The 13,855-nt window shown below is 34.7% G+C and overlaps 1 protein-coding gene across 1 annotated transcript in view; it reads left to right on the top strand.

Annotated features, from left to right (window-relative positions):
- The first annotated feature begins 34 nt into the window (after positions 1 to 34).
- The window catches only part of Pigf (phosphatidylinositol glycan anchor biosynthesis class F), a 31,493-nt gene continuing 17,672 nt past the window's right edge, over positions 35 to 13,855 (top strand). Inside the window, exons 1-4 of the mRNA XM_027934413.3 lie at positions 35 to 139; positions 1,377 to 1,625; positions 2,665 to 2,756; positions 3,489 to 3,605. Of these exons, the coding sequence (XP_027790214.1) occupies positions 1,398 to 1,625; positions 2,665 to 2,756; positions 3,489 to 3,605 (437 nt within the window). The 5' untranslated portion in view covers positions 35 to 139; positions 1,377 to 1,397. The remainder of the gene's footprint in view (positions 140 to 1,376; positions 1,626 to 2,664; positions 2,757 to 3,488; positions 3,606 to 13,855) is intronic.

Genomic DNA, 13,855 nt, shown 5'->3' with positions numbered 1-13,855 from the left:
CACTCCCTTCTGCGATTGGCTGTGCGGTCCTGGGTCTACACCTCCGGGTCCGGCGCCTGCGCGAGGGTCAATGGCAGCCCGTCGCACCTGACAGTGGGAGGCAGTGCCTCCCCTTCCCCTCTGCGGGCGGGACAGTTAGGTAAGCCCTGCTGGACGCCCCCGGCACACTCACCTCTCGCGGCTGCACATCACCCCGCCAACTGCTGGAGTGGCCGCGAACCTCCGCGATCCGGCCTGCCCTCGGCGGCCGGCCGCTTGAGCGCCACCCTTCCGGCGTGACCCAAGGACTGCTCTGATAAGCGACCCTCTTTCGAATCCGAGTTTCTGTCTCTGTCCTTCAGTTTTCCCTTGTGTCCAGCGCCTGTATTTTTAGATTGTTGCCCCTCCACTAATTTATCTCTGTTTACAAGCCGGCCGACTGAGGCTGGGGCAGTGTCCCGAGCGACCCAGCCTGAGGTGGGTCTACAGCTGAAGGTCCACATCCCCGCGAAGGCTGCTCTGGGATGGCTCAGAAGCGCTTTCTCCGCTGCCACACCTGTAGACCTGGGTCCGGTTAGCACTTAACGCGGAGGCGGCGGCCTCGCGATGGAAGGCGTGCTCGGAGGCACTCCCAGGCCTGACAGTGCCGGTGTCAGGAAGGGTGCACAATTCACCGACTCCATCCAGCAAGCCTCTGAGCCTGGGTGCTTAATGATCACGCCTTTATTTTTTTTCTTTATTTATTCTAATTCGGTATATATGACAGCAGAATGCATTTTGATTCGTTGTACACAACTGTTCACTCTTTGGGGTCCACATCTGCAACTGGTAGCCGGGATTCCAAGGGTGGCCCAGAAGGAGCCTGTTTACACAGGGGTTTCCTGATTCTCCCCTGCCCTACCCGCTGTCAGTGGAGGGTAGAATCTTGAAGAAACTTTTTTGTCCCATTTTACCATCCATTGTTTTCCCAAACCCTGGTGTGTATCATCATATTAAAGAGGCTAGGAGTTGAAATGACTAGCATGTGAAACCTTGTATCTGGCACCTAACTAGTTCATCCTGTTTCCTTATCAGTAAAGTATGCACCTTTGAAAAATGATTTGTGTGAATTAAATGAGAACCATTAGGACAAATCCCAGGTTTTTCCGGGATGCTTTTTTTTTTTTTTTTTTTTCTGGGATGTTCACCACAGTGTAACCTATTGACAAATATAATATAAAGTCCTCACTTAATACTAGTCAATATAATACATAAGCTCTCTGTAATTTAAATATATGTATTTAAACACAGTAAATAGCTCATTGCTTATTTTGGAGGTTGAAACATTTAGAACAATGGGAAAATCATTTACATGTTTTTCTTAAATATTAAATATTTCTTAATTCGTTTTTTATTAGATAGCCACCAAGGAAAACACCATGAAAGATACAGATATCAAGAGACTACTGTATGCCCATCTTTTATGCATATTTTCAATTATCCTAAGCATCTTCATTCCATCAGTATTCTTGGAGAACTTCTCAATATTGGAAACACACTTGATATGGTTGTGCATCTGTTCTGTTTTTGTAACTGCTGTCAATCTAGTATTATATTTGGTAGTGAAACCAAATATATCTTCTAAAAGAAATTCATTATCACATAAGGTAAGGCTTACTTCTTAAGCAAGTTTTGGATGGAAGTTGTGTTTCTTTTAATGAAAGAATAAAGTATTTGTCCTCGTTGGCATGTAAAGAAATCTGATTTTTTTTTTCAAATCAGTAGCTTGTTGCTTGCTGTACCCACTATGTTTGATAGATCCTTACTGTGTATTCATTGTGAAATTATGACTTCTTCAGTGGATATTATATCACTGTGAGCTTGTATAATCCATTGTTTTACATCACCATTGAAGATAAGTACATATGGCTGCCTTGAAACCTTATTTTTTAAGACATTGCAGTTCATTTTCATTTACTTTTACATTTCTGAAAGAAAGTGGGCTTTTCAAAAATTACAGAAGAATTTACTGTGGTAACTGTTGTTTCAAACATGGTCTTCCTTGACTAAACAGTTTTCAGATATTAGGATCAATTTTCTGGAATATTCACTATTTTGACTATTACTTTAATAAAGTTCTCACTTAACATTCAATATCATATATAAGCTCTATTAGGTAATTTAATTTAACATCTTTACTGCCATATGGTTTTAAAAGCTTAATGTGTATTTTATAATTATACCTTCTTAAGTTCCAAATCAAGTGGGTCCTACGTGCTATTTGTAGATGTTCAGGTCTTTTTTCATATGATTCATACAGTAATATGAAAGTGGCTTAGAAAATTATATAGTATTTTGTTTTTGTGTTGCAGTTGTCCCAGGAGTTTTGTTTTAAAATTAAAAAACAAAAAGTTATTTTCTGCAGTGATTTCATGTATTATTATATAACAAGTACTGTGTGTATTTTATATTCTAGCACTCTGTTATCAACAAGTATTTCATAAATATGGATTAATAGCATAGCTCAATACATATTATAGAAACAGAAATCCATTTGACTCATGGGTGGGTAGAATGTGGGTGTGCATGGCATTTACCTTTTAGAACATTAAGCTATTTCACACATTATGGGAAAAAGTTGTATTTGTAGATAAAATGGAAGAATTTATCCTTTATCAGTCTTCAAATTATTCATTTCTTTTTTAGGTAACCAGAATCTTGAAATGTTGTATCTATTTTCTTATGTCTTGCTTTTCCTTTCATGTGATTTTTGTTCTATATGGAGCACCACTAATAGAGTAAGTTTGAAATTTTTACTTTTAACTTCATATTTTAAAAAACTTAAACAATATGTTAACTCTGCTGGCAATAGTAGGAAAACTGTGGTGTGATTAATGAATCAAGGCAGGAGAAAACATAATTTTTCTTTAGCACTGTATTCTACTGTTTTTTTAAAAAAGTAGAATAACAATTCATAACTTAGTTCATTAAATGCTTCTATTATTTAGCCTTCTGTTGCCCAAATACATGTTGGGAGGAGGGAGGGCAGGTGAGGAAATGTGTGTGTTTGTATATTTAAAGCACTAATTAGTATTAATATTAATATGCTAATTAATATGCTAAATACATGTTGGGAGGAGGGAGGGCAGGTGAGGAACTGTGTGTGTATGTATATTTAAAACACTAATTAGTATTATTATCATTGGTTGTAGAGAAAATTCTAGAGACTGTTGAGGAAGAAAGCTAACATCCAGAAATGGAAGTTTCAGTATGAATCTTAGGGTTTTTCACATTTTTGACATTTATCATTAAAACTAGATATTTCCTAGATTGGCTTTTAAAGTTTGTATTTTAGCAGTAAGATTATTTATAGTCATTTTGATGGGACTCATGTAACTTTTCAAAATATCAGAAAATATTTTTATATTAAATCTGTTCATGTGATAAAGATTTTGTATGTGTGTATATGTGTATCTTTAACACTTTTTAAGAAATTAATGAAGTTTTGTTTGTTTGTTTGTTTGTTTTAGGTTGGTGTTGGAAACATTTTCATTTGCGATTCTTTTGTCTACTTTTACTACCGTACCTTGTTTATGTTTGTTAGGACCAAACATCAAAGCATGGCTAAGAGTTTTCAGTAGAAATGGGTAAGTTTTAATTTTATATTTTACTGATTAGTAATTTTTAAAAAATTAAGAATTGTTTTTCTGTTCTTGGCAGTTTGCTGATTATTCCATGAATGTTTCTCAGCACTGTGTGGTTCTCAGAGATGCCAGAAGGGGCCAATGCATTTGGGGAATGGAGGCAGAGAACAGATGGTTTGAAAGGGACCCAAGCAGGCAGACTACAGCCCTCTCCCACCACATTAGCAAGATATGTTTTTTGTTTTTTTCCATATGGTAGAATTCTACTATGCTTTTTGTTTGGAAAAAGAAAAAGAAAGCTTTAAAAACCACTGGGATAATTTGGCATTATGATAAAGTGCTTCAAAATAAAATTGCTTACATATATTTCATAATATGCAAATGCCTACTTATAAAAATGTTTCGTGTAATAACAAGAATTTCTTGTTTGGCCTTTGTCGTGATAAAATATTGGAGTGCAGATTGAACAGATTTTATTTCCTTAGCAACCATAAATATTTTCAGCAGAGCCAAGTTAAAATTTTAGCTTCTTCAAAGACATTGAAATACCAGAGGTGGTGGAGTTCTAACTAAGAAAACCAGAAGATATTTTGGTACCTGTAATTTTGTCTTGTTTGTTACCTAGCAGCAAAAACTTCTTGAGCACTTACTCTGCTCCACATGCTAATAAGCTCTGTGTGGATTTCAAAATATTAGGAAGATTTTTTTCCCCCTTGAGGAGCTTGCACATTCAAGGGATAAGAATGAAATGAACAAATAGTATGAAACTAAAACTATGTAATTGAACAAAAATCAGTGCTGTAGGAACTCAGAGGAATAGGGAGCAGTGAAGAATGGAGTTGGTGAGGGGAATAAATGATTTGATGAGACCAAGAAGAAAAGATACCTTGTGCAAGGGGAATGGATGAAAACTGAATTGAAATTGGTATTTTTGTGTGATTTGGAGGAAACAAACAGCCCAAGGAGAGCAGGTTATGCATGCTGAGTAGTTTGGTTCCATAAATTACTGCCTTATTCCTTGGGAAATGACTGTGTTCTTTTTCTTAAGAACTATCTTCTATTCATTAAAAACTCCAGAAAACAAAAGTGTAACAACTGAAAACATCTTCCCACATTATTTTCTTAACATTTGAAATTAATTTCTTTTAACTTCTTAGTTTGCAGTTTTTAAACAGTGAAAACTGGTTGAAATCTTATTGGTTTGTATTGCTGATTTATCAAGCTTTGAATTTTTCTAATAGTTAATAGATGTATTTGGAGAGGATATTGTCATTTGATTTTTACAGTTCTGGTATAAAAGGGTGTATTTGTCCATAAAAATCACTGAATTTAGCAAAATTGGACAATAAAAATCACAAACCTTGTGAGGAAGATGGGGCTAGGGATGTAACACTTTGCCAGTGACACATAAAGAGAAGATTAGAAAAGGGTACCGTTAAATAACATTTAATGCCCACCATGAAATATTACGCAGCTGCAAATACATACTGTCCTACACATTCTCTCTCAATTTTTTGTTTATTTACTCTATGTTAAGTAGAAAAACGGTACAGTTAAAAATATGCATTGGGGGGCACTGGGGTTGTGGCTCAGTGGTGGAGCGCTTGCCTAGCATGTGTGAGGCACTGGGTTCGATTCTCAGCACCACATACAAATAAATAAAATAAAGGTCTGTCAACAACTAAAAATATATTTTTAAAAAATGTGCATGGGATGCTACCGTCCTATGTAAAAAGTTGGTAGGGGGGAATAAATACACCAATGTATCTACAGGATTTTTGGGTGCTACCTAAGCTTCGGTAGACTGCAAAAGTTATCCTTCTAAAATTTCCATCATAAGATCAGAGAACAATTCAGTAGCTAGGACTGTGCTAAAAATAATCAATTTGTAATATAAAACATTTAATATCATACAGGACATGACATGAAATGGTAAGAATATGAAAATATTTTAGTAACTTTTAAAGCATTTTCATGAATTTTATGGCATTTCTCAGAGCAATCGAGTGAGACACTCCTATTTTCATTGTTTTATACACGTGCTGGAAAACTAATAAGTGATAGCAAATAACTGATATAACTAAGACTTGAGTCTAGATTATCTGATGTACCATATACAAGTTAGATGACTCTTAATAATTAGGAGTCAGACTTCAGAGTGGCCTTTTTAAAAAAAAAAAAAAGGAAGTGTGATTTGGAGGAAACAAACAGCCCAAGGAGAGCAGTGGCAAAAAAGTGGCATCTTTAAAAAATATTTATAAATATAAATGCATGTAAATTATAAATTATAAATGCATATAATTATAAATGCATAAAAAGGCCACACTAAAGGCCAAAAGTGGCATCTTTAAAAAAAATATTTATAATTATAAATGCATGTCATGTATTCATTATTACAGTAACATGCAGAATAGGTTCTCTGACCTAATAATACCCTGGGTTACTAGCCTTCACTATTCAGTGGCCAAATGATCTTAGACAAGCTCTTTAGCTTCACAGATCCTCATGCATAACATGACTAGAATAAAACGAATATGTACTTAGCAGGGTTATTGTCAGAACTGAGTAAGCTAATAAGTGAAATCAATGTAGGTGCTCAAAAAATGTTTGCCAAATGGATTAACAAATGTCAGGGAGCATCTTTATATGTCATATTTCTAATCCTAATGGGTTTGTCTCAGTACTTCTTAGGTGAGATAACAGACCAAGGACAATAGTCCACAGACAACTACAGAGGAGTAATGGTTTTTTCAGTTAATTTAGTGTGAAGTTCATTTGAACTTTGTTGTGAGAGAGAAGCCTCAGTCTTCATGTCTCCACCATACATAATAGTTTAACTAGTGATAGTTGAGTTTCTTCTTATCACTTTTATCAGAATTTAGTATAGAAAATATGTCAATTCTTTAATTATCTAGGAAATAACTAATGTGGTAGATTAACTTATTTAACTTTAGAGTAGCCTTCTTTAGAATATTTTTTTTTAGTTGTACATGGACACAATACCTTTATTTTATTTGTTTGTTTATATGTGGTGCTGAGGATTGAACCCAGGGCCTCACACGTGGGAGGCAAGTGCTCTTATCACTGAGCCACAACCCCAGTCCCTAGAGTGTCCTTCTTTAATCTTCACTTTTTTTTAAATTCTGAACTTTATTTTTTAGTACAGTTGTAGATTTACAGAATTGAGCAGATAGTTCAGAGTTTCCATATACTTCCTCCACTGGCAGCTTCCCCTATTAATGTCATGCATTAGTGTGGTATGTTTTTTATAATTAAGGAACCAATATTGATACATTGTTATTAACTAAAGTTCATTTACAGTTCTGTGGATTTTTATAAATGTATGTCATGTATCCATTATTACAGTACCATGCAGAATAGGTTCTCTGACCTAAAAATACTCTGTGCTTCACCTAAATATAACTTTTTGATGTACTGGGGATTGAACGCTAGGACTTCCCACATGTTAGGCAAGTGCTCTAACACTGAGCTACACCCCAACTCTTTTATTTATTTATTTATTTTTGTACCAGGGATTGAACCCAAAGATGCTTAACTACTGAGCCACATCCCCAGCCCTTTTTTGTATGTTATTTAGAGACAAGGTCTCACTGAGTTGCTTAGGGCCTTGCAGAGTTGCTGAGGCTGGCTTTGGACTCTTGATCCTCATATCTCAGCCTCCTGAGCTGCTGGGATTATAGGTGTGCAACCACCATGCTCTGCTGATTTTTTATTTTGTTAAGTTGCCGAGGCTGGCTTTGAACTTGCAGTCCTCCTGCATCAGCCTCCTGAGTAGCTGGGATTACAGGTGTATACCACTACACTTGGCCCACTGATCTTTTTACTATCTCTGTAGCTTTTCCTTTTCCAAAATTGCATCTTATTGGAATCATATAATATGTATATAGCCTTTGAAGAAGAGCTTCTTTCATTGAAATATGCATTTAAGTTTTCTTCAGGTCTTTTCATGACTCAAGATTTCATTTCTTTGTCACTGAACAATATTCCATTGTATGGAATATAGTTTGCTTATCCATTTACCTATTGACATCCTGGCTGCTTCCAGGACTTGGCTATTATAGTAAAGCTGCTATAAACATTTGTGTGTAGATTTTGTGTGGGCATAAGTTTTCAGCTCAATTGGATAAATACCTAGGAGTGCGATTGCTGGCTGGTATGGTAAGATTGTATTTGACTTTGTAAAAAATTGCCAAATTGTTGTTCTAATTGGCCATACTATTTTGCATTTCTACCAGCAACGAATAAGAGTTCCTTGCAAATATTTGGTATTGCCAGGTATTTTTCTTTCCCTTTAAATTTTTCAATTTTAAAAAATTAATGTATGTATTATAGTCAGATGTAATAGTGGAGTTCATTTTGACATATTCATGAATGCATATAAGATAGTTTTCTCCGTTTCAATCCTCAGTACTACCCCCTTCCCTCCACCCATCTCCTTCTGCTACTCTTTTGATCATCTTTCTATTTATTTACTTTTTAAGTTGATGTATTATAGTTATATATAAAATTGGAATGAATTGTGGTATATTCTTACATGCATCTAGCATAATTTAGTCAACTTCATTTCCTTGTTCTTCCCTTTCCCTCCTGTCCTCCCTGCCCCTTCATCCCCTTATTTCTATTTACTGATTGCCCTTCTATTTTCGTGAGATTTCCCCCCTTTTTATTCCCTTTTTCTCTCTAGCTTCAACATATCAGAGAAAACATTTGGCCCTTTCTGAGTCTGGTTTATTTCATGATGTTCTGCAGTTCTATCCATTTACCTGCAAATGACATAATTTCCTTCTTCTTTTTGACTGAGTACAACTCCATTGTGTATGTGCATTTTCTTTATCCATTTGTTTGTTAGTAGGCACCTATGTTGGTTACATAACTTGGCTATTGTGGCTTGTGCTGCTATAAACATTGGTATGATGTTTATAGCACTATAATAGGCTGATTTAGTTATTTTGGATAAACATCAAGGAATGGGATAGTTGGGTTATATGGTGATTCCATTCCTAGTCTTGCTTTCAAAGTGGTTGTACTAATTTACAGTCCCAACAACAATGTGCAAGTGTACCTTTTTCCACATATCCTCACCAGCAATTATCATTATTTTTATTCTTGATGATAGTCATTCTAAGTTGAGCTTTTAGTGTAGTTTTGATTTGTATCTCCCTGATTGCTAAGTATGTTGAGCCTTGTTTTTAAATGTATTTGTTGAATATTTGTATTTCTTCTTTTTAGAAGTGTCTCTTTAGATCTTATGTCCAATTATTGAGTAGCTTATTAGTTTTTTTTAGTTCTTTATATACTGGGGTTATTAAGCCCCTGTCAAAAGACTAACTGGCAAAGATTTTCTCTCATTCTGTAGGCTTTGTCCTCACACTCTTAATTATTTCTTTTGCTGTACAGAAGTTTTTAGTTTAATGCTGTCCTACCTATTGATTCTTGGTTTTATTTCTTTAGCTTTAGGAGTCTTATTAAATAGTTGCCAAAGTTTGGAGTGTTGCCCCTATGTTTCTTCTAGCAGTTTCATTGTTTGTGGTCTAATTCCTAGGTCTTTGATCCACTCTGAGTTGATTTTTATGCAGGGTGAGAGGTAGGGATCTAGTTTCATTCTTCTACATATGGATATCCAGTTTTCCTAGCATTAGTTGTTTCCCCAGTGTATGCTTTTGGCACCTTTGTCAAGGACCAGATGACTATTTTTGTATATTTATTTCGGTTTAAATGTTCACTTATATGAAAAAAATATTTTAAAAATTGAATATCTGATGGTTTTGTAATGATAATATAAAATATATACAAAACCTATTTGATTGTGTGGTGCACTGCACTTGTCCCACTGTGTTGTTACCATTATTCATATAGAACTTCAACATTTTTTTTTTTTTGGTACCAGGGATTGAACTCAGGGGCACTTGGCCACTGAACCACATCCCCAGCCCTATTTTGTATTTTATTTAGAGACAGGGTCTCACCAAGTTGCTTATCGCCTTACCATTGATGAGACTGGCTTTGAACTCCAATTCTCCTGCCTTAGCCTCATGAGCCACTAGGATTTCTGGCATGCACCACTGTGCCTGGCTTGAACTTCAACTTTAATTCCAAAGAATTCTATTGTTACTTAAGGAAGTTATACAAAATAGATGAATAATGCATTCTTTTTCTTACCCCCAAACAATTTAGAGCAGAAATTAATTTCTAATTTAAAAAGTTCTCATGCTATGGTTTGAAGGTATTTTAAATATGTTGAAGTATTGATTGCAGATTTTAGAGACTTAAATATTATTAAATATTATTTATACTGTGTTTAAGTAGAATACATACAGTAGAGTTTTGTAGTTTTTAAAATTTAAAGCTAGCTCTTTCAGCGTCGCAATATTGAAATAAGATTTCAGTAGGAACAGGCCAATTTTGAATTGGCATGACATCTCTCATAATATTGAGTCAAAATAAATGTGTTATGCTATTTAATGTATTTATCTGCATATTTATAGGAAATTTAAAAATCATGAAGACTGAAAACATAAAAATTTGAAGTTGTAAGCTTTGTGGTAATCAATGTTGTAAGAATAAAGGATCAATTATGATACTTTTGACATTTAATATGGAATTAAGTGACAATATTTTAACAAGATTTTTCCTTAAAGTAAATGTAAAGTTATTCCAGGAGAACAAAAGAATGCTATCATAAAGAAACATGAAGGTAGGAAAGTCATTCAGCTTCTTAAAATATTCTGCCAATTTCTTATTGATTTTTTTTTACTGAATATACTCAATTTGTACTAGTTTAATTCAGTTTTTTTTCTTGCCTTAGTGTTATAATTGGTGTGAGTTTTTCCTTTTTCATTTGTAGACTATCTTATAAAGAAAGTAGTAATTTGCTTACCATAGACCTGTTATTCAGTAAAGTTTGCTTTTGGATTTATTAGTTCTTTTATGCTGCTCTTGTGAATGTGTAAGTTAGAACCTGATTACCGTTGGTGAACTGAGAAAGTTTCTGAATAGGATTACACACAAATCTGGGATTTTGCAAGGTGAAAACACTCAGATCCATTTTTATAGAGAAAAACACTTTGTATTGAAAAACCACAGTGGCCAGTAAGAGTGAAAAGATAGTGAATGACCAAATACACAAATATACAAAATATGTAATTTAGAGCTGGGTATGGTGGCATACCTGTGAGGCTGAGGCCAGAGGATAGCTTGAGCCTACAAGTTTGAGACCAGCCTGAGCAAGGTATCAAGATCCTGGTCACTGCCCTGCCCTCAAAAACAAAGGCAATTTAATCTGAATATGGATACAAAAATTTAGTTCTGAAGAAGCATTGGGAAATGGAAATTTCTATTAGAATTGCATCAAATATCTTTAGCCACTGGGAGGAGTTGTAGAGTTTCTTTTTCAGATGAAAAAATCAACAGTTAAGAGGATCAAATCCATTCAAACAAATACTGTTTTCATGTGTAGATCTAAGCCACAGGCGTTTACTGTTAACTACTCTCAGGTGCATGATACACAGTCTGGCATATAGGAGGCACTCAAAATGGCCTATTGTAATTAGAATTGGTCTAATGAATTTCAGCAGTCAAATAATTTGGACAGGTATTTGGACCCCATTGTCATGAATACTGATCTGTAACATTATTTTAATCACTTTTTAAGTTTGTTCACAGTAGAACAGCAAACCATTTCTGTTCTCAGACCTATTGGCTCTCTGTACAAGTTCCATTACTGTGACAAAATTAGTCAATAACCATTCAATTTAAATGACATTTTTATGGAAACCTATGAAATGAGAATAAACAAAGTCATTGCTGTAAGAAATTAGTTAATCAAGTCGAATTTATCTGTTTCATTTTATCTTCATTCTTTACTACAAAAGAATGCATGCATTTTTACTACATATTGTAAAAATTTATTCATTTTTATATATTTCAAGTGAAAATTTCCAATAATCATAAAACATAGAAAGTTAAAGATCCTAATAATCCTATTGAAGAGTCAGTGATTACAAATATATTTTATATGTTCTTGTAATTTTATCCATGCATAAAACAAATGTAATTTTAAAACAAAATGGCAAATCTAATCACTGCTTATAACTTTTTGTTCCATTAATATATTATGAACATCTTTATTTGTGTAAGTATAATCTACCACTTCTTGCATAGTACCATTAGTTGGTACATCCTTAAGTAACATAAAAGTCCAGCCTATATTGTTTTGAACTGATTATGTCGGTAACAGTTTGGGTGGTTCTAAATTCAGTTAGGGTGTGGCTATGCTTCTTAGGGATTCTCCTGGATCCTCAGGATGGGAGGGAGATGAAAGCAGTTTACCTCTCTTGCTTATTCCTAAACTCTACATTAGGAAGAATGGGATCACCATGATTGAATTAGCCTAATTATCAGAGATAAGATAAATATTGAGCAGTTCATTTCCATTATGACTGTTCCACATACTACAATTTATTTAGTTTGCTATTGAATGTTGTTATCAGATTTTTATGATTATAAATAATCTTTTTATGAACATCTTTGTTCCATATAATTTTTTTGGGGGGGGGTACGAGGGATTGAACTCAGGGGCACTCGACCACTGAGCTACATCTCCAGCCCTATTTTGTATTTTATTTAGAGACAGGGTTTCACTGAGTTGCTTAGTGCCTCGATTTTTGCTGAGGTGGCTTTGAACTCTTGATCCTCCTGCCTCAGCCTCCTGAGCCACTGGGATTACAGGTGTGCATCACCACACCTGGCTGTTCCATATAATTTTATATACCTGTGCAAATATTTCTGTCAACTCTATTCCTGGAGTAGAATTTGGAAATCAAAGGAAGTTCATAGATACTATGAAACTTCAGTTTAATTTGAAGAATGTGTATATATCTACATAGATATTCTACCAATAGAGTGCTGATTCCCTCACTGACCATCAGGCCTGTTCACTTTTTAACAAAACAGAGCAGCTTCTTACTGAGGCTCTACTGAGAAGGAAGACTATGTGATACTGGTTTCTAGTGGGAGGCATAGCCCTGGCTGGCTGCTAGTTTTTAAAAGTTTGATTCATGGAGCCACCATTTATTAAACATCAGCTGAATATTACTAATTGAATTGCAGAGGTAACATTAACCTTGCCCTATCTCTTCCATTCTCTCCCTTTACCTCCAAGTTACAGAAAACTGGATAGAAAATAGCATCCAGTTCTCAAAATGCATCTTTGAGACAGCAAAAATTGGCACCAGTTACATGGAAAGACAGCTTCAAAGATAATTCACTCATCTGAGCAAATAGGTGGTCTAGATAGCCTGCCAACATGAAGTGTGAAAAAGATGAATAGAAATGGCATAACAGCCTTAAAACACACCATAGAAGAAAGGGTGGGGGGAAAGTTATGCAGAAGACATAACCTCAGTATGAGGGAAAATGCTACCCAAGGAACAAAAATAAACAAAGAACTCCTCAAAAAAATGTTATTGATGATATGATGAATTCAATTAAATAAAGGCAAACATGAAAAAGTGAAACAAATGAGGGAGAGGAAGAGATCGCAAAATTGATGAGATAAATTGAAACTCCAAACCACCTTACTATAGATCATAGATTATAAATATCAATAAATAGACAAGTTAGAAAATTAAATTTTACCATGGAGGAAAGGTTTGCGCTAATCAAAATGAATGAGGAGTAGGGAAGGGGTTGGAAGGAATAAAGTAATTAGAGAATATGTGATGGATATAGAGAAGATATAAAGGAGTGTCAAACATAAGACCAGTTAGTGCTCCTATAATACAAAACAAAAAATTCAAAGATGTGATAGAAGACAATTGTCCAAATGAAGGAGCTGTTCAATTTATATATTAAAGGGGCTTACTATGTCAAGAAAATAATCAAATGAATTAGCATCATAGAACAGAATGTAAATACTATAAAAATAATATAAGCAATAAAAATTGTACCATGGGGGAAGAGATAGAGAAAATATATTTGTATTCCTCATATCCTCAACTATTCTGGTTATCCCTAGAAGCTAAGATATTTGTTCAAACTCTTTAGGGGACAGATGAAGTGAAATTCTACATACTGTGCAATGAGTCGTCTTACTCATGTAGGGCGAGCATCCAGTCAGCTGTTCAGTATTTCATTTTGTTGTTGTATTAAAATAGCTCTATTTAGATGTAACTACCTACCATAAAATTCACCTGTTTTAAGTGTATTATAATTCAGTGATTTTTTTTGGTATA

The sequence above is a fragment of the Marmota flaviventris genome, chromosome 14 (assembly GCF_047511675.1).
Source record: "Marmota flaviventris isolate mMarFla1 chromosome 14, mMarFla1.hap1, whole genome shotgun sequence".
NCBI classification, from domain to species: Eukaryota; Metazoa; Chordata; class Mammalia; order Rodentia; family Sciuridae; genus Marmota; species Marmota flaviventris.
Note: the sequence above shows the minus strand (reverse complement) of the source record. Positions and strands in the feature narration are given on the sequence as shown.